General features: G+C 40.7%; 1 protein-coding gene across 1 annotated transcript in view; it reads right to left on the reverse strand.

Annotated features, from left to right (window-relative positions):
- MCMDC2 (minichromosome maintenance domain containing 2) overlaps positions 1 to 20,049 on the reverse strand; it is a 34,904-nt gene that overhangs the window by 6,072 nt on the left and 8,783 nt on the right. The window contains exons 8-12 of the mRNA XM_062188401.1: positions 18,161 to 18,395; positions 10,867 to 11,072; positions 4,391 to 4,557; positions 3,781 to 3,960; positions 1,536 to 1,678 (exon numbers count right to left, since the gene is read on the reverse strand). Of these exons, the coding sequence (XP_062044385.1) occupies positions 1,536 to 1,678; positions 3,781 to 3,960; positions 4,391 to 4,557; positions 10,867 to 11,072; positions 18,161 to 18,395 (931 nt within the window). The remainder of the gene's footprint in view (positions 1 to 1,535; positions 1,679 to 3,780; positions 3,961 to 4,390; positions 4,558 to 10,866; positions 11,073 to 18,160; positions 18,396 to 20,049) is intronic.

Raw genomic sequence — 20,049 nt, forward strand, 5'->3', positions numbered from 1 at the left:
GCTCCACTTTTCATTCCAGCTTCCTGTTATGTGCATCCTGGGAGGCAGCAGATGATGGTTCAAGTGGTTGGGTCCCTGCCAACTACCTGAGAGATCCAAATTGAGTTCCTGGCTCCTGGCTTTGGCCCAGCCCCAGCTGTTGTAGGCTTTTGGGGAGTGAATCAGTGGATGGGAGATCTCTGTTGCTCCACCTCTCTGTCTGCCTTTCGAATAAAAACAAAAAAAATGCTTAAAAATATTTTATATATCGTTTAAATCACATATATGTATTTGCTAATATTTGGATGATTTCTGGAAGAATACATAAAAAAGTGTTAAGAGTAATTATCTCTGGAGGTCAGTCCTGTGGCACCAGTTATTCCATAACCTGCAACGCCAGCATCCCATATGGGCACCGGTTGAGTCCTAGCAGCTCTATTTCCAATCTAGCTTCCTACTAATGGCCTGGGAAAGCAGTGGAGAATGGCCCAAGTGCTTGGGCCCCTGCACCCATGTGGGAGACCCAGAAGAAGCTCCTGGCTCCTGGCTTCAGTCTTGCCCAGCCCTGGTCAATGTAGCCATTTGGAGAGTGAACCAGTGGATAGAAGATCTCTCTCCCTCTCTCTTTCTCTCTCCCTCTCTCCCTCTCTCCCTCTCTCCTTCTCTCCTCTGTAACTCTGCCTTTCAAATAAACAAATAAATCTTTAAAAGAGAGAGAGATTATCTCTGAGAGGTGGAGTAGGTCAGAATGGCTGGGGTAAGAATATACTTTACTCATCATTTTAGAGGTTTTATAATGTCCATACTTTCTTTTATAATAAAAATGCATTATTTTTAAACTTTTCAAGGAACAATAATAGAGACTATTAAAATATTTGAAAGTATAAGAAAAAATATACTTAAGAATTCTTGTTAGGTTCAACTACAAAATATCTAGAATATAAATCCTTTGTATTTGATATCGGTGTACTTTTCTCAGACACAACTCATAATGAGATCTAATATAATTAATTTAGTGAGAAAAAATTGTAAGTTCAAAAGAAGTAACAATATAGCAATCAAAATTGTTAAACCACCTTAAATTCTTTTGGAACAGGGTAAAATTTTTTTTAAGATTTATTTATTTATTCAAAAGGCAGAATTACAGAGAGGCAGAGGCAGAAAGAGAGAAAGAGAACCCCTCCATCCACTGGTTCACTTATCAAATGATCTCAACACCCAGGGCTGGGCCAGACTGCAACCAGGAGCTTCTTCCAGGTCTCCCACTCACGGGCATGAGCCCAAGGACCTGGGCCATGTTCTACTGCTTTCCTAGGCCATAGCAGAGAGCTGGATCTGAAATAGAGCAGTTCGGTCTCCAACTAGCATCTCTATGGGATGCCGGCACTGCAGGCAGTGGCTTTACCTGCTATGCTACAGCACCAGCCCCAGAACTAGGTAAATTATAAACCAACCAACTAGCAATCTAACAAAAAAGCATGTGAAATCACAAAGTTAATTAACCATATCACTTAAAAGTTAATATAGGCTTTAATACCTTGAAATTTAATACCTACAAATATCTTAATGCGGATGCTGACAGTTTTGATCCATAAACAGAATCTGTTCTGATTCTGCGACTTGCTAGGTAGTAGCCATGAATCATTCTTTCTGCTTCCAAGCTGAATTCTACATTCAAATTCTTTGCAAAAGCCAGTAGCTAAATTAAAAGTGTGAAAAATTTTAAGAAATTCAAGATGTGTTATAGTGTACATATAACAAAAATCCAATGTATATTGCAATTTTACTTTTTAAAGTTTGAGTATTTTATTTACATAAAAATTAAATTAATATCTAGGGCCATTCCCAAACCACTGAGCACTTTAAATCATGGTCTTATAATTGTAAAGAAAATTAAACCTTACCCAGAATAATCTCCTTCTCAAATGTTCTCGCAGGTTTACCTCTCCCAGAAGTTCATTTCCCTATGAACGGCTTTAATTTTTAAAATTTCTCTATAACTTCTTTTCATTGCCCCATTCCCTCTTACTTCCCTTCCTTCCTTTTAAAGAACACTTATCACTTGTAAAGAATGAGACACTATAAGGGACCCCCTTCTACATCTGTCCACATCACACTGGATCCCAGTCCCCACCTACGGAGTTGGGACTGTTCTACCCATATCCAAGGCACAATACAATTCGAAACATAACAGGTGTTCAATATATGGTTACTTCTTGTATTATTCAAAGACTTGCTGCTAGGAAGGGGGGCCTTGGAAATTCACTGAGATTTGGATGGAGAATAATTCTTCAACACAATGATTATCAATTTTCTATTGAGTTTTATGCTTTTTCTTTGTGAATCAGTTCCTCAAGTCTTTATTCCATGCCATTATTTCCAGATTTCTTACTATCCTTGTTGTTTACTTTTTCAACTCTGAACTAAAAGGAGAAATTAACTATAATGTTGATATTAGCTATAATATTTTTTAAAAAGTATATTGACATGTTCTGGATTGAATATGTCCTATCTTCTTTACCTTTCTTATACTCTGCAATTCTCTCCAGGCCTTCAGAACCAGGTGTTAACACTACTTACATCAGTTTCCTTCTCTGTTTTTTCCTATAGTGACATCATGATTTGCCACCTGTATTCCCTCTAGGAAAGGACTTGCTGCCTGTGCTACTGGGAGTGCTGTCAGTAGTGGATTCTAGTTATCAGCCCCTTTAGGGATTGCCTCCATACAGCTGTGGGCAGACTTCTGTTAGTAGGATTTTAGTTATAAATACTTGAGTACCTTTGACAGCCTTGAAAAACACTACATCGTAATCTGCTCTCAGGTTCTCTGCACATGCATGCATGTGTTCAAAATGTCAGGACACTGAAATGGGTTAGTGAAGCATGCTAGATATTCTCTGAAGTCAGAACTCTGAAGGCATTCTTAAAAGGGAACTCTCTTTGAATGTGTAAATAACTGTACAGCCTATCATAGTTTTCTATAAAAACATTCTACTTTTCTTTTCATTGAGGTTTTTTTTTTTTTTTTTTTTTTTTTTTTTTTTTTGACAGGCAGAGTGGACAGTGAAAGAGAGAGAGACAGAGAGAAAGGTCTTCCTTTGCCATTGGTTCACCCTCCAAGGCCCGGTGTTCCGGTGCTGCTAGGTGGAGGATTAGCCTGTTGAGCCACGGCGCCGGCCTTCATTGAGGTTATTTAAGCTACGGTTACTAGAACAGTGGTACAAAGAAAAAGTTCAATATTTAATACAAATTTCCTTATACAGTTTATTTAATTATAATTCTAAATTATTTCTATACAATGTCATTAAAAGCATTAAAAATCTGGAAGCTAGCTGGAATAAAAGAATCTTAAATAAAGAAAAGTGCATGTTCAAAGGAATTTCTTTTTTTTTTTTTTTTTTTTTTTTTTTTTTTTTGACAAGCGGAGTTAGACAGTGAGAGAGAGAGACAGAGAGAAAGGTCTTCCTTCCCTTGATTCACCCCCGAAATGGCCACTACGGCCAGTGTGCTGCGCTGATCTGAAGCCAGGAGCCAGGTGCTTCCTCCTGATCTCCCATGCGGGTGCAGGGCCCAAGGACTTGGGCCATCCTCCACTGCCTTCCTGGGCCACAGCAGAGAGCTGGACTGGAAGAGGAGCAACCAGAACAGAACCCGGTGCCCCAACCAGGACTAGAACCTGGAGTACTGGCGCTGCAGGCGGAGGATTAGCCTAGTGAGCCATGGCACTGGCCCAGGAATTTCTTTTTCAATTGGGAAACATTAGCACAAGCATGCTGGTTAATCATCTTATCTACCTTTTACCTTTTCAAAATCTTCAGTTGTGAACTGTTTAGAAGCTACGTAAAGCAACCCTTCAGGATCAATGGCTTTCTTTAAAGTATGTTGCACAGTAGGCAAAAGTGGATGGCAAGATGATGATTCATTGCAGTTAATTAATAATCCAAATGCCTCTACCAGGTTAGCTGGAATCAAACTGCAATCCTACATCAAACCAAGAAGGTAATAGGCAAGCAGAAAACGCTGACATTTTAATAACTTGGACATAGTTAATTATAAATCAATCATATGTATAATTTGTTATGTAAATAATTATAATCATTATTTAAGACAATTTCCGAGTAAACTGGGAACTTTGTAGTGATTGACTTTTTTAAACAGCCTCTTTATTGAGTATTTTTATTCATTATTCATTAAAGATTCTCTTACTACCTATTTAAGTAGTTTCTACTGAGCAGAAAAATGATTTGATGACTAAAAACATAAAACTTTTTAACTATTAGGTCATAACTTATTTATAGTACCTGGTAAAGTATGTGAATGAGTTAATAATAAAAACATTAAGAAGGTAGATTAAAATCTGTGACAAATTCCCTGAACAACAATTTAACAATGAAATATATGTATTCCTTACCATTTGACCAATTAGAGTATTGGTTTTCTGTGCATTTCTTCTTAAAGATGAATCCATATCAACAAAAGACCAAAAACTGCACTGAACTGGAAAGGTCATTTGTTGATCGATATCATCCCCAAACTTCTTCCCTGGGATGTATACTCTAATGCTTCTGCTCTCCAGAACTAAGTCAGAAGACATTATCCATATGTTATTTCAGTTCAGTTTGGCCTATAAATCTGTACATCAATAACAAACAGTACTGTATAGAATTTTACTGCCTAAATTTCTATAGTGAAGACAGAAGTAAATTTGATTGCTTCGAAAGACACAACTAAACTATAGTATCTTTCAGAAAAGAACAAGACAAGAAAAATATTTGAATGTTTACATGTCCCATGATCTGATGAGAACCAGCAGTCTAAAGCGCATAGCTGGAATTGTGATTAGGCATCTGGATGGAACAGGCAGAGGGCTAGGAGATTGGTCATATAGTGCAGGCATACAAGGGAGACTGAAATTATGTAATGTACTTTCTTGTGTTAGCAAAATGAAACAAAGTTGGCCACATATGTAGGAATAAGAGAAGAAAAGACAGGAATATGAACTACAATGACTGAGGGAAACATATCTCACATTCAACATATTCAAAATCAACTCATTATTCAACTCTTCCCCAACCGCCATATCTCTATGTTCATTATTCACAATTGGTGGCATCATGAACCTCCACCTAAAAGCCAAAATGTAGAAACATCCTATTCTTTCTTTCACCCCTTTCTCATGGGTCATAGGATCAATGTATATTTTATATGGGGCCAGTGTTGTGGTGTAAAAGGTTAAGCCACTGTTTGCAACACGAGCATTTCATATTGGAGTATTGTTTCAAGTCCCAGCAACTCTACTTCTGATCCAGTTTCCTGCTAATGCACCTGGAAAGGCAGAAGAAGATGGCTCAAGTACTTGGGCCCCTGTCACCCATATGGGAGACCAGAATGGAGTTACAAGCTCCTGGCTTCAGCGTGTTCAGATCTGGCTGTTAAAGCTATCTGGGGAGTGAACCAGTGGATGGAAGATCGGTCTCTCTGTCCCTCCCTCCCTCTTTTCTTTATCTGTCTTTCAAATAAATAAATACTTTAAAAGAAGATAAATGTATATTTAACTTCATAATAAAGAAACTGCCAGGGAAGTTTGCAAAATGGCTGTATCATTTTATACTTCCACAAACAATATATGAAAATCCTAGATGTTCCACCTCATCAACACCACTTTTTTATTGTAAGTATTTTTAATTTTTGCCATTCTAGTAGGCAGCTCCCATTACCTAATTTATGGAGCCTTGTGTAAAATGAAAATCTGGGCTCTTGTTCAAAAATTCAGAAAAATTCTTCTATTAAAAGTACTAATGGCTGGCGCCGTGGCTTAACAGGCTAATCCTCCACCTTGCGGTGCCAGCACACCGGGTTCTAGTCCCGGTTGGGGTGCCGGATTCTATCCCGGCTGCCCCTCTTCCAGGCCAGCTCTCTGCTATGGCCCGGGAAGGCACTGGAGGATGGCCCAAGTCCTTGGGCCCTGCACCCGCATGGGAGACCAGGAGAAGCACCTGGCTCCTGGCTTCGGATCAGCGCGATGCGCCGACTGCAGCAGCCATTGGAGGGTGAACCAACGGCAAAAAGGAAGACCTTTCTCTCTCTCTCTCTCTCACTATCCACTCAGCCTGTCAAAAAAAAATTTAAAAAAATACTAATATACAAAGCCTTTTCCTTTAAAAATATTACTTATAAAATGTAATTTTACCTATAAAATGTTTTAGAGGTGATATGGTGAAATTGGATTCCCTATTCATTACTGGTGAGAATGTACAATGGTGTGGCCACTGTGGAAAATATGATTTTTAATAAGTTAAATACAGAGTTACCATGAGGCCCAGGAATTCCACTTGTAGGTATATACCCCAAAAAGTTGAATACAGGGATTCAAATAGATACTTGTATATCAGTGCTCATAGGAACACTATTCACAACAATCAAATAGTGGAAACAACACAAGCTTCTATCCACAGATGAAAGAATATTTTAAAAAGAATGACTGGGTATTTGGCCTAGTGGTTGATATGCTCTCATCCAATATTGAAATGCTTGAGTTTGATGCCCACCTGTAGCTCCTGACTCCAGCTTCCAGCTGACTGCAGACCCTGGGAGGCAGTGATGATGACTTAAGTGAATTGGGTTCCTGCCGCCCACATGGGAGACCTGGATTCAGTTCCCAGTTCCCTGTTACCAGTTTAGGCCTCAGACCCATTCTGGACAATACAGACATTTCAGGAGTGAACCAAAGGGAGCTCTCTCTTCCTGTCTTTCTGGTCTCAAATTTAAATTGAAAGGCAGAATGACAGAGAGGAAAGAGAGAGAGAGAGAGAGAAACAGAAAGACATCTTCCATCCATTGGTTCAACTCCCCAAATGGCCGCAATGGCCAGAATGCACTTCAATATGGGAAGCTGCCATTGCAGGCAGCAACTTAAACCACTGAACCACAATGCTGGGTCCTCCCCCAAACAAAAGTTTTAAGTGGTATGCATACAATAGAATATTATTCAGCCATAAAAATCAGTTGTTCTATTAATAAACAAATTACAGAGATGGAAAGTAGAACAGAGGTTACAAGGGGCTAGAGGGAGGGGAAAGAAAGGACTTAATTGTTTCACAGGTATACAGTTTCTGTTTGGGATGATGAAACAGTTCTTGAAATGGACAGTGATGCTTATACAATATTGTTATGCTTTTAATGCCATTGGGTTGTACAATTAAAAATGGTTAAAACGGTAAACTTCATGTGCAATTTATCTCCCTCTCAAAAAAAGAAATTAAGTACTGATACATGCTACAACATGGGGGAACTCAAAAACATTATGCTAAGTGAAAGAAGCCAATCACAGAAGATCAACATATTGTATTCCATGTATATGAAATTTATATGATTCTGTTTAGATGAAGTAGGATTTATTTATTTATTTATTTATTTATATGGAATGTCCAGCATAGGTAAATTTATTTGAAATATCCAGAATAGGTGAATCCATACAGACAGAAAGCAATTAGTGGTTGCCAGGGACTACAGGCATAGGTGTGTGAGGAAAGGTCAGGATTGGGAGGTGACTGATAATGGGTATGGGATTTACTTTTGGTATGGTAAAAATACTGTAATATTAGCTAGTAGTATATGGTTGTAAAACACTATGAATATTCTCAAAACCACTGAACTGTATGTACAGTTTAAGTGGGTTAACTGTATGATGTGTGAATACAAATAAAGCTGTTAAAAATGTAATAGAAATAATTGCTATTCTAGGTGCCCATATGGGATGATGGCACTGCACGTGGTGGCTTTACCCACTATGCCACATTGCCGGCCCCGCAATGGCAAATATGCGAGGATTTACCCTATATGTGGAAGCACTAGTAATTTATAAATGCACACTCTAACCAGAACAGTGAAGATACTGCATAAAACTTATTTCATGGCTTGATATACACACATTTCACCAATAGTTTCTATCCTCAGCTAATGGATTAGTAAGAAAGATCTTGTCCTGTGGGATGCCCTATCTTTCCCTTTGCTCCTGTATCATTTTCAGTATAAGTGGTTGGCAAATAAAGAGATATAACCAGGTCAGAAAGGATGCTAAAGGGTTTGTTGGTCATCTATGTTTTTTTTTTGTTTTGTTTTGTTTTTTTAAGACAGGAAGAGTTAGACAGAGAGAGAGACAGAGAGAAAGGTCTTCCTTCGTTGGTTCACCCCCGAAATGGCCACTACGGCCAGTGTGCTGCGCTGATCTGAAGCCAGGAGCCAGGTGCTTCCTCCTGATCTCCCATGCGGGTGCAGGGCCCAAGGACTTGGGCCATCCTCCACTGTCTTCCCGGGCCACAGCAGAGAGCTGGCCTGGAAGAGGGGCAACCGGGACTAGAACCCGGTGTGCCGGTGCCGCAGGTGGAGGATTAGCCTAGTGAGCCGCAGCACTGGCCGGTCATCTATGTTTCTTAAAACACCACTGCTGCTATAACTAGTACTCAAACAATATTTTACATTTTGTGTTTCTGTGTGGGTGCAAACTGTTGAAATCTTTACTTAATATATGCTAAATTGATCTTCTGTATATAAAGATAATTGAAAATGAATCTTGATGTGAATGGAAGGGGAGAGGGAGCGGAAGAGGGGAGGGTTGCGGGTGGGAGGGAAGTTATGGGAGGGAAAAAACCATTGTAATCCATAAGCTGTACTTTGGAAATTTATATTCATTAAATAAAAGTTAAAAAAAAAAACACCATTGCTTTCTTTCTGCATTAGAAGTGTTTGGTTTAGGGGCTGGTGCTGTGGCATAGCAGGTAAAGCTATTGCCTGCAGCACCGGCATCCCATATGGGTACTGGTTGGAGTCCCAGCTGCTCCACTTCCAGTCTAGCTCCTTACTGGGGTGCCTGGGAAAGCAGCGGAGGATGGCCCATTCCTTGGGCCCCTGTACTCACGTGGGAGGCCCAGAGGAGGCCTTGTTGCAGCCATTTGGAAAGTGAACTAGCAGATAGAAGGTCTCTATCTGTGACTCTTCTCTGTAACTCTGCCTTTAAATAAATAAATAAATAAATAAAATTTTTTTAAAGTGTTTGGTTCAAAAGGAAGGCATGGCTTTTTGGGACTATTGGCTTCCCCTCTTATACAGTTGATGACCTGTTGATACAGAATATGAGCACTGAATTGCAATACACACACCATGCATGGGAGTCCAACAAGATTCAAAGTGAATCCAAATTCAGTGTGTTATGGAAGCAACACAGTGGTCATAAATGTTTTAGGAATAGAGCAGCAAGACTGGTAAACACATGTATGCATGTGTCTCTTCTGGTCACTTTCAATCTCCATTTTCTCACTGCACTTCCTTAAAAAATAGATAAATTCAAAGACAAAATTATGGGCCAGGTGCTTGACCTAGCACTTAAGACACCAGGTTGGGATGCCCACATCCCATATCAGAGTCTGACTCTGCTTCCGATTTCAGCTTTCTGTTAATGCACAACCTGGAAGGAAGCAAATGTTGGCCAATTACTTGGGTCCCTGCCACTCTCATGAGAGACCTGAACTGAGTTTCTGGCTCCTACCTTCAGCTTGGCCCAGCCCCATCCATTGCAGTCTTGAACATTTAGAGAGTGAACAGGCAGATGGGAGCTCTAGCTCTCTCAGTCTCTCTGCCTCTCAAATAAAATAGATAGGGAGAAGGGATATACTATATGCAGTGAGCATGCTTGTACATTCGTGTCAAGAAGGCAAGGAAAGCCTTGATGGCTCTTTTCCTAGTCCACAGCTGTCCATATCCTTATTTGCTACAAATGTGACCAACCAGCATTTCCCTAATACCCAAATCACACACACACATTGCAAAAAAAGCAAAAACAAAACAAAAAATTACAGGCCAGTATCTTTCAAGAGCATAAAAGCAAAAATCCCCAACAAAACAATAGCAAATCAAATATAACATATATAAAAAATAACTATACACCATGATCAAGTAGAATTTATCCCATGTATGCAAGGCTGGTTCAATGTTAAAAAAAAATCAATATAATACATCACGTAACAGGCTGAAGGAGAAAATCACATGATCATATTAGAAGAAACAGAAAAAGCATGTGACAAAACCCAATGCCCATTCATGATGATTAAAAAAACTCATCAGATTAGGAATAGAGGAGAACTTCCTCAACTTGATAAAGCACATCTACAAAAAAATGTACAGCTAATATTCTTTTTTTTTTTTTAAATTTTTTTGACAGGCAGAGTGGACAGTGAGAGAGACAGAGAGAAAGGTCTTCCTTTTGCCGTTGGTTCACCCTCCAATGGCCGCCGCAGTTGACGCGCTGCGGCCGGCGCACCGCGCTGATCCGATGGCAGGAGCCAGGGGCTTATCCTGGTCTCCCATGGGGTGCAGGACCCAAGCACTTGGGCCATCCTCCACTGCACTCCCTGGCCACAGCAGAGAGCTGGCCTGGAAGAGGGGCAGCCGGGACAGGATCAGTGCCCTGACCGGGACTAGAACCCGGTGTGCCGGCGCCGCAAGGCGGAGGATTTAGCCTAGTGAGCCCCGGCGCCGGCCAACAGCTAATATTCTTAATGGTGGGAATCTCAAAACTTTCTTAATACGATCAGGAACAAGGCAAGATGTCACCTCTCACTAATGGTTTTCAGTATTGAACTAGAAGTCCTAGTTAATGTAATAGATAAAGAAATAAATCTAACCTAATTAAAAACTCTCATGTTAGCACAACAGAAAACAAGGCTAAAATAAATTCTTGTTTTTATTAACAAAATTGAAATGAGAAATAGCATTCAATGTAATTTTTCAATTCCTAAACACATACAATACAATCTTAACTGTAAACTCCTTGACTCAGATGAGAGTATAGGTTAAACAGATGAAAGTTAATTTGAAAAAAGTGTTGTTTACCTGATTGAAGCTGTTCAAGTTTATCTTTTTTGTGCGAAGCCAAGTCTCCTATAAAGCAAATACCACCTTTAGCTAGCAAAGCACTGCCAGCTTGAATGCTAACTGCTCCAGTTCCATATTTATTCCTGGATAGAGTAGGAAAGATTTCAGTAGAGGCTATATGGCGTATACCACGGGGAACAAGGTTTATGCTAAAATTCAAAAGCCTAGGGAAAAACAATGTTATTCATTATTATTATTTAATGTTTTATTTTCAGAAGCCATAATATGTTAGCAGGTAGAAGACAAAATAAATTTTTAAAAGATGCTACAATTCTATTTATCATTTATATATTTATTTGAGGTAAAAATATTAACACAGATAAAAAGAGCTCCCATTCATTGGTTCATTCCCCAAATGCCCCCAATAGCCAGGTTTGGACCTGATTGAATTTGGGAGCCAGTAACTATCAATCCAGGTCTCCTTGGTGGTAGGAACCCAGCTATATGACTAGTTATTGCTGCTTCCTAGGGTCTGTATTAGTAGAAGGCTGGAATCAATAGCTGGAACTGACAATCCAACCCTATACTCTAACATGGGATGTGGGTGCCCTAATTGACATCTTTATTGCTATGCCAAATGCCCACCTCCAATTAAATTTACTTTGATTCAATATTTATTGAGTACCTGTGATATGCCAGCTATGTGTTAAGGATAAAAACATACTTTGTGACTTTAAAAAGTTTGTGGAAAAACGGAATGAAAAGATTATTTTAGTGAAAAAACATTGAAACCTACGCATGTCTTTTCATGTGTTTTCCATGAACTTTTTGAAGACCTCAAATATATGAAACATAGTCCTTAACGTGGAAAGCTCACAGTCTAGAGAGACATAAAAAAAAAACGAAACCACAATGTTATAAGCACTACAAAAATGTCTTGAGAACATTCATAAAGGAGTATAGTTTTCCTGGAAAGGAGTCAGAAAACTAGAGAGAGATGATATTTGAATAGGGTCTTCCTCTTTCTATAATTGGTTCCTTTCACTTTTTCAGAATTTTGGCACTGGATTTTCCAATATCCCATCCTGACTATCCCTGTTGCCTCTGTATCATGGCAACTCTTGATGCATCCTTTTGGTTTCTAATGTCTGTCTCATTATTTTTTGAATTCAAATTCTAAGAAAGGAATGTGAATCTTAGTTTAGCTTTCAAATCTTCACCACAGAAATCATAGCTTGCTAGTGCAATCAACACAGATACACAATGCAAAGGCTGATGAGGTAGTATCTCTGAGATGTAGATAGTTAAATGCTACAAAATGTGACTAGTATATGTACCATTTCAAAGAATTCAATAGCTTGAAGAGACATAAAATGAAGATATGATATGTAGAAAGAAACTTTTTGCAAGCCTACATAGGAATGATTCTCAACCCTATCCTGCATTAATATCACCTGGGGAGATTTAACACATTCCAGTAAAAATCCCCATGGCAAATCATTTAAATTCAAATGTCTAGGAGTGGAAAATAATCACAAATATGTTTTAAAACTTCTCCCAGGTGATTCTAATATGCAGCCTGCTGAGAACCTAGTGATATAGAATAATGGGTCACAGATTTGGTTATACATTGGAGTCAGTTGAGGAATTTTTGAGACTATGAATGCAATGTCACAGAGTACAAAATACAAAAATCAATTGTATTTCTATATGTTTGTAGTGAACAAATGAAAATGAAAGTAAGAAAACACAGGGCCTTGGGGCCAGCATTGTGGCACATAGCAGGTTAAGCTGTTACTTGTAATGCCAGCATCCCATATCAGAAACTTTAGAAGAAAACTTTCTATTTTTAATTGTTTTAAAATATGTATTTATTATTTGAAAGATAAGTAATAGGGAAAAAGGAACAGAGGGAGAGAAAAATCTTCCATCTACTGATTCACTCCTCAAATGGCCAAAATAGCCAGGACTGGGCCAGGTTGAAGTAGGAGCCCAGAATTCCATCCAGATTTCCCATGTGGATGGTAGGGGCCCAAGCGCTATAGAATTTTCCACTGCTTTCCCAGGCACATTGCAGGGAGCTAAATCAGAAACAGAGCAGTATGGATTTGAACCAGCACTTAGATATGGGATGCCAGTGTTGCAGGCAGCAACTTAACCCGTGGATCCACAACACCTGCCCCAAGAAGGAAACTTTAAAAAAAATCTTTATGTCCTTGTGGCAGGCATAGATTTCTTTTTTTTTTTTTTAATTTAATTTAATTTTTTTTATTTTGACAGGCAGAGTGGATAGTGAGAGAGAGAGACAGAGAGAAAGGTCTTCCTTTTTGCCGTTGGTTCACCCTCCAATGGCCACCGCGGTAGGCGCGCTGCGACCTGCGCATCACGCTGATCCGATGGCAGGAGCCAGGTGCTTCTCCTGGTCTCCCATGGGGTGCAGGGCCCAAGGACTTGGGCCATCCTCCACTGCACTCCCTGGCCACGCAGAGAGCTGGCCTGGAAGAGGGGCAACCGGGACAGGATCGGTGCCCCGACCGGGACTAGAACCCGGTGTGCCGGCGCCGCAAGGCGGAGGACTAGCCTAGTGAGTCGCGGCGCCAGCTGGCAGGCATAGATTTCTAAAACAGAACCCAAGGGGAGGGCATTTGGCACAGGTGTCACAGTGTTTCATGGGATGCCTGTATCACATACGGGAGTCCCTGGATTTGAGTCCTAGCTCTGCTTTTGATTCAGCTTCCTGCTAGTGTGCACACTGGGAAGCAGCCAGTGATGGCTCAAAGTACTTGGGTCCCTGACCCCCTAAGGTAGGCCTGGATTAGGTTCTGTGCTCCAGACTTCACCTTGGTCCAGTCCTAGCTGTTGGGATTATTTGGGGAGTGAAAGTGTGGATGGAAGCTATCTTTACCTTTCAAATAAAATGAAAATAAAGAAATAACAAATAAGTAAAAATAAAATAATAAATAATAATATAAATAATAAATAAAATTAAATAATAAATAATAAAATAAAAATAAAAACCAAAACCCTGAAAACAATAATCATAAAAGAACTTAATAAATTGAACTTCATCAAAACTAAAAAATCTGTTCATCAAAGATAACTTTAGGAAAAAAAATTTTTATCGCTTTTTTTTAAAGATTTATTTATTTTTATTTGAAAGAGTTACATAGAGAGAGAAGGAGAGTTAGAGAGAGAGGTCTTCTATCCGGTGGTTCACTCCCAATTGGGTGCAACAGCAGGAGCTGTGCCAATCCAAAGCCAGGAGCCAGGAGCTTCTTTCAGGTCTCCCATGTGGGTGCAGGGGCCCAAGGACTTGAGACATTTTCTACTACTTTCCCAGGCCATAGCAGAGAGCTGGATTGGAAGTGGAGCAGCCGGGACTTGAACTGGCATCCATATGGGATTCCAGCACTGCAGGTGGCGGCTTTACCCGCTATGCCACAGCATCAACCTCAGGAAAAAAATTTTTTGAAGATTTATTTATTCAAAAGGCAAAGTCACACAGACAGAGGAAGAGGGAGAGGGATGGGGAGGGGGAGGGGGAGGGAGAGGGGGAGGGGGAGAGAAAGAGAGAGAGAGAGAGAGAGAGAGAGAGAGAGAATCTTTCATCTGTTGGTTCATTCCCCAAATGGTCACAATGGCCAGGACTGGGCCAGACAGAAGCCAGGAGCCAGGAGCTTCTTCTTGTGGGTGCAGGGGCCCATGCACTTGGGCCATCCTCCACTGTTTTCGCCGGTGCATTAGCAGGGAGCTAGATCAGAAGTGGAGCAGTCAGGATTCAAACTGACACCCATATGGGATGCCTGTGTTGTAGGCAGTGGCTTTACCCACTATGCCACAATGCCAGCCCCAAGAAAAATATTTTTTAAAAATATTTTGACTGGGCGCCGTGGCTCAATAGGCTAATCCTCCACCTTGCGGCGCCGGCACACTGGGTTCTAGTCCCGGTCAGGGCACCGATCCTGTCCCGGTTGCCCCTCTTCCAGGCCAGCTCTCTGCTATGGCCCGGGAGTGCAGTGGAGGATGGCCCAAGTGCTTGGGCCCTGCACCCCATGGGAGACCAGGAGAAGCACCTGGCTCCTGCCTGTGGATCAGTGCGGTGCGCCGGCCGCAGCGGCCATTGGGGGGTGAACCAACGGCAAATGAAGACCTTTCTCTCTGTCTCTCTCTCTCACTGTCCACTCTGCCTGTCAAAAAAAAAAATATTTTGACTGGGATAAAAATTTTATAATACACATATGTGACAAAGAACATGTATCCTGAACAATCCAACCAAAAAATGAGTGTCTTCATAAAAGATATACAATAAACACACAAAAAAGGCTTAAACTAGTGCGCATCAGATAAATGCAAAGCAGAATCACATTAGATTGGGGCCAGCTCTGTGGCGTAGTGGGTAAAGCTGCCGCCTGCAGGGCCAACATCTCATATGGGCACCAGCTTGAGTCCTGACTGCTCCACTTTCAATCCAGCTCTCTGCTATGGCCTGGGAAAGCAGTAGAAGATGGCCCAAGTGCTTGGGCCCTTGCGCCCATGTGGGAGACCAGAAGAAGTTCCTGGCTCATGGCTTTGGATCAGCTCAGCTCCAGCCATCGGGGGAGTGAACCAGCAAAGCGATGGAAGACCTCTTTCTGTCTGCCTCTCATTCTTCTCTGTGTAACTCAGACTTTCAAATAAATAAATAAATCTTAAAAAAAAAAAAAAGAACCACATTATACCATTTCTCATCCACTAGAATGGCTAAAATGAAAGACCAAAAACAACAAATATTGTTCAGGACCAGAACTAGTAGAACTCATATCTACCTTACAATCAAATCCTAGGTATTTACCTAAAATAATGAAAATACATGCCTACAAAAGGGCTTATATAAGTATGTTTATGGGGCTGGTGCCCTGGCACAGTGGGTTAAAGCCCCAGTCTGCAGCACTGACATCCCATATGGGTGCCAGTTTAAGTCCTGGCTGTTCCTCTTCCGATCCAGCTCTCTTCTAAGGCCTGGGAAAGCAGTGGAAGATGGCTCAAGTCCTTGGGCCCCTGCACCCACATGGGAGACCTGGAGGAAGCTTCTGGCTTCGGATCAGCTCAGCTCTGGCTGTTGCGGTCACTTAGAGAGTGAACCAGCAGAATAGAGGATTTCTCTCTCTCTCTCTCTCTCTCTTTCTCTCTCTCTGGCTCTACTTCTCTCTGTAACTCTGTCTTTCAAATAAATAAAATAAATCTTTAGAAGAAAAGAAAAGAATGTTTATGGCCTGTGATTGTGGCATAGCAGGTTAAGCCACTGCCTGCAATGCAGGATACCATATAGGTGCCAGCTGGAGTCCCAGCTGCCCTGCTTCTGATGCAGCTCCAGGATGATGTGCCTGGGAAAGCAGCAGCAGATGACCCAAGTCTTTGGGCTCCTGAACCCAGGTGGGAGACTGGGATGAAGCTCCTAGTTCCTGGCTCCTTGCTTTTGCCTGGTCCAGCCCCATGTGTTGCAGCCATTTGGGGAGTAGACCAGCAAATGGAAGATCACTTGCTCCCTCTCTTTTCTGTAACATTGCCTTTCAAATAAATAAAATAAATCTTGAAAAAAAAAGAATGTTTATGGAAGCTTTTTAAATAATTGTCCAAAACATGCAAAATCCAAATGGCCATCAGTTAAGAGGATGGATAAACAAATATTGACACTCATATCATGAGATACTCCTCATCAGTCAAAACAATGAACTACTGATGCACACAAATGGAATAATTTCAAAAACATTATGTTGAGCAAAAGATAACTAGACCCCCAAAAATGCACTACATTATTCTATTTATATTAAGTTCAAGATCAGGAAAATTAATCTATAGGGACAGAAATCGCCTGTGGAGATAGTACTGACTAGAAGAGGGAAATTTCTGGAGTGATGGAAATTTTCTGTTTTTTAGTGTGGTGGTGATTACAGGAATATATGCATTTGTCAAGGCTCATTGACTGGGGCCGGTGCCGTGGCATAGTAGGCTAAGCCTCTGTCTGTGATGCTGGTTCGTGTCCCCAGCTGTTCATTTTCTGATCCAGCTCTCTGCTAATGTGCTTGGGAAAGATGGCCCAAGTGCTTGGGCCCAGAAGAAGCTCCTAGCTCCTGGCTTCAGATAGGCCCAGCTCCGATCGTTGCAGCCATTTGGGGAATGAACCAGTGGATGGAAGACCTTTCTCTCTGTCTCTTCCTCTCTCTATCTGTAACTCTACCTCTCAAGTAAATAAATAAAATCTTAAAAAAAAAAAACTGATTGATTATTTTGAATGAGCAACACAAACCAAATCTCTCATACAGACCCAAATATCATAACAAAAGTCAAAAGGTTAATGATGAACAGGAAAAGACAAGCGCCTTAATTTTCAACAAGCATCACAAATCAATAAGAAATAAGTGAATAATGCAATAAAAATGACTAATGATCATGAAGAGGAGGTTCATAGAAAAATAATATAAGGTTTCAATAAGCCCTAAATGATGCCAAAAGTTTTTCCAATTAATGAAATGGAAATTAAAATCAAACAGCATTTCCACCCATCAGATGGCAAAATGTAAAAGTTTGGGGCTGGTGCTTGGTGAAGTAGGTTAAGTATCCACCTGTGGCACCGACATCTCATATGGACACCAATTTAAGTTTCAGTTGCTCCACTTCTTATCCAGTTCCCTGGATGACTTGGGAGGGCAATGGAAAATGGCCCAAGAGCTTTAGCTCCTATACCAGTGTAGGAGACCCTGAAGAAGCTCCTGGCTCCTGGCTTTAGATATGCCCAGCTCTGGCCATCATGGCCATTTGGGGAGTGAACCAGCAGATGGAAGATCTCTCTCTCTCTCTGTCTGTAACTCTGCCTCCAAGGTAAATAAATAAATCTTTTTTTTTTTTTAATGTGAAAGTTTGAAATTACCAAGAGTTGGTGTGGTTGTGAGGAAACAAATAGTTCGTTCTCCATTAGTAAGAAGAATAAATTGGTGCAGTCTCTAGCATTAGCCACCATATTTACCCTGTCAGTGGCAATTTAATTTTGGCAAAACATCTATTCAATTAAATTAATGTCAATTTGACTTTTCTTTAAAAAATTTAAATTTATCCTATAAATTTATTTTTGACATAATTCTATATAATATGAGCACTTAACTAACTTTTTTTAATAAAAGGGTACTTGTAATTGGGGAGCCCCAAAATGCTGAGAAACTTATTCCAAGATAGGGGTGATGTCCCCACCAACTGTGGCACTTTTGAAAGCCTTATTTGGGTACACTGAATCAATGTTATTGAATGGAATTTTGTAGAAAAATGAAAACTGACTTACCTGTCTATAATTACTGTATCACTTGTTACAATTAAAATATCCAGACAATCTTGTTCCTTGTTTCGATCACTTGTCTGTACTAGACTCATCAACAAACAGAGTTTGAGCAAATTATAAGTCCCAGGAGGAACAATCTGTGTTGCAAAGATATTTGCAAGTATTGCTGTAAACTTCCAGCATGAGCTAGAAGTCAAGGAGAGGAGACATCTGAAGTTGTCACTAACTCCTGAGGGAACTGAAAGCAAATATTAAAATCTATATTAGAAAGAGTTTTAAAGACAAAACAGAAAACACGTTTTAAAATTTTTAATTTTTATTATTTTTAAGATTTATTTATTTGAAAGGCTGAGTGATACAGAGAGAGGAAGAGACAGAGAGAGAGAGAGAGAGAGAGTGAGTTTCCATCCACTGGTTCACTCCCTAAATCATGGCAACAGTCTGGGCTGGACCAGGCTGATGCCAGGACCCTGGAACTCCATTTGGGTTTCCCACGTGGGTAACAGGGGTCCAAGGACTTAAGCCACCTTCTTCGGCTTTCCTAGGTGCATTAGCAGGGAGCTGGATCAGAAGGAAAGCAGCCGGGACTTCAACAGGAACTCTGATAAGGGATGTCAGCATTGCAAGCAGTAGTTTAACCTGCTGCACCACAATGCCGATCCCAGAATTTTTTGAATCTAAAATATTTTTTGTGGCAAGCGTTTGGAGCAGTGGTCAAGCTGCTCCCTGGGACGCTTGCATCCCATATTAGAGTCCTTAGGTTCGAGTTCTGGCTCTGCTTCCCATCCAGCTTTCTGCTATTATGCACCGTTGGTAGCAGGTAATGGCTCAAGTAGTTGGGTCCTTATAACTCATGCAGGAGACCTAGATTGGTTCCAGGCTTCTGGCTTTGGCCTGGCCTAGCCACAGCTCTTGTAGGCATTTGTGGAGTAAGCCAGCAGATGAAAAAAATCACTTTCTCTTTTTGCATTTCAGATAAATAAATAATAAATTTATTTTATTAAATTTCTTAAATCTTTTATTAAATTTTATAAAAATATTTAATTAAATTTTATTAAATAAAAAATTTATTAAATCTCTTTTTGCATTTCAGATAATAAATAATGAATTTGGGGCTGGTGCTGTGGTGTTGCAAGTAAAGCCACTGCCTACAGTGCTGGCATCCCATATAGGCACCGGTTTGAGTCCTGGCTGCTGCTCTTCTGATCCAGCTCCCTGCTAATGTGCCTGGGAAATCAGCAGAAGATGGCCCAAGTCCTTGGGCCCCTGCACCCATGTGGGAGACCCAGAAGAAGCTCCAGGCTGCTGGCTTCGGATCAGCCCAGCTCTGGCCATTGTGGCCATCTGGAAAGTGAACCAGCAGATGGAAGATTGCTCTCTCCTCTGCCTCTGCCTCTCTGTAACTGCCTTTCAAATAAATCAATAACTCTTTTTTAAAAAAAGTTTAAAATAATTAGTAAATTTTAAAATGATCAGTTTATAGCTCTTCTTTTTTTTTTTTTTGAAAGAGAGACTGAACCTGCAATTCGGCATCTCTGACTTCACCAGTTTAATTTCATGGCTTATTCATATTCTAAACTCATGTGTCTACTTTTTAGCCTACATTAATTTTAGTGACTTTTTTTTTTTTTTGACAGGCAGAGTGGATAGTGAGAGAAAGAGAGACAGAGAAAAAGGTCTTCCTTTTTGCCGTTGGTTCACCCTCCAATGGCTGCTGCAGTCGGCGCATCGCGCTGATCCGAAGGCAGGAGCCAGGTGCTTCTCCTGGTCTCCCATGGGGTGCAGGGCCCAAGCACTTGGGCCATCCTCCACTGCCTTCCCGGACCATAGCAGAGAGCTGGCCTGAAAGAGGGGCAACCGGGATAGAATCCGGCGCCCCAACCGGGGCTAGA

The sequence above is a fragment of the Lepus europaeus genome, chromosome 4 (assembly GCF_033115175.1).
Source record: "Lepus europaeus isolate LE1 chromosome 4, mLepTim1.pri, whole genome shotgun sequence".
Taxonomy (NCBI): domain Eukaryota; kingdom Metazoa; phylum Chordata; class Mammalia; order Lagomorpha; family Leporidae; genus Lepus; species Lepus europaeus.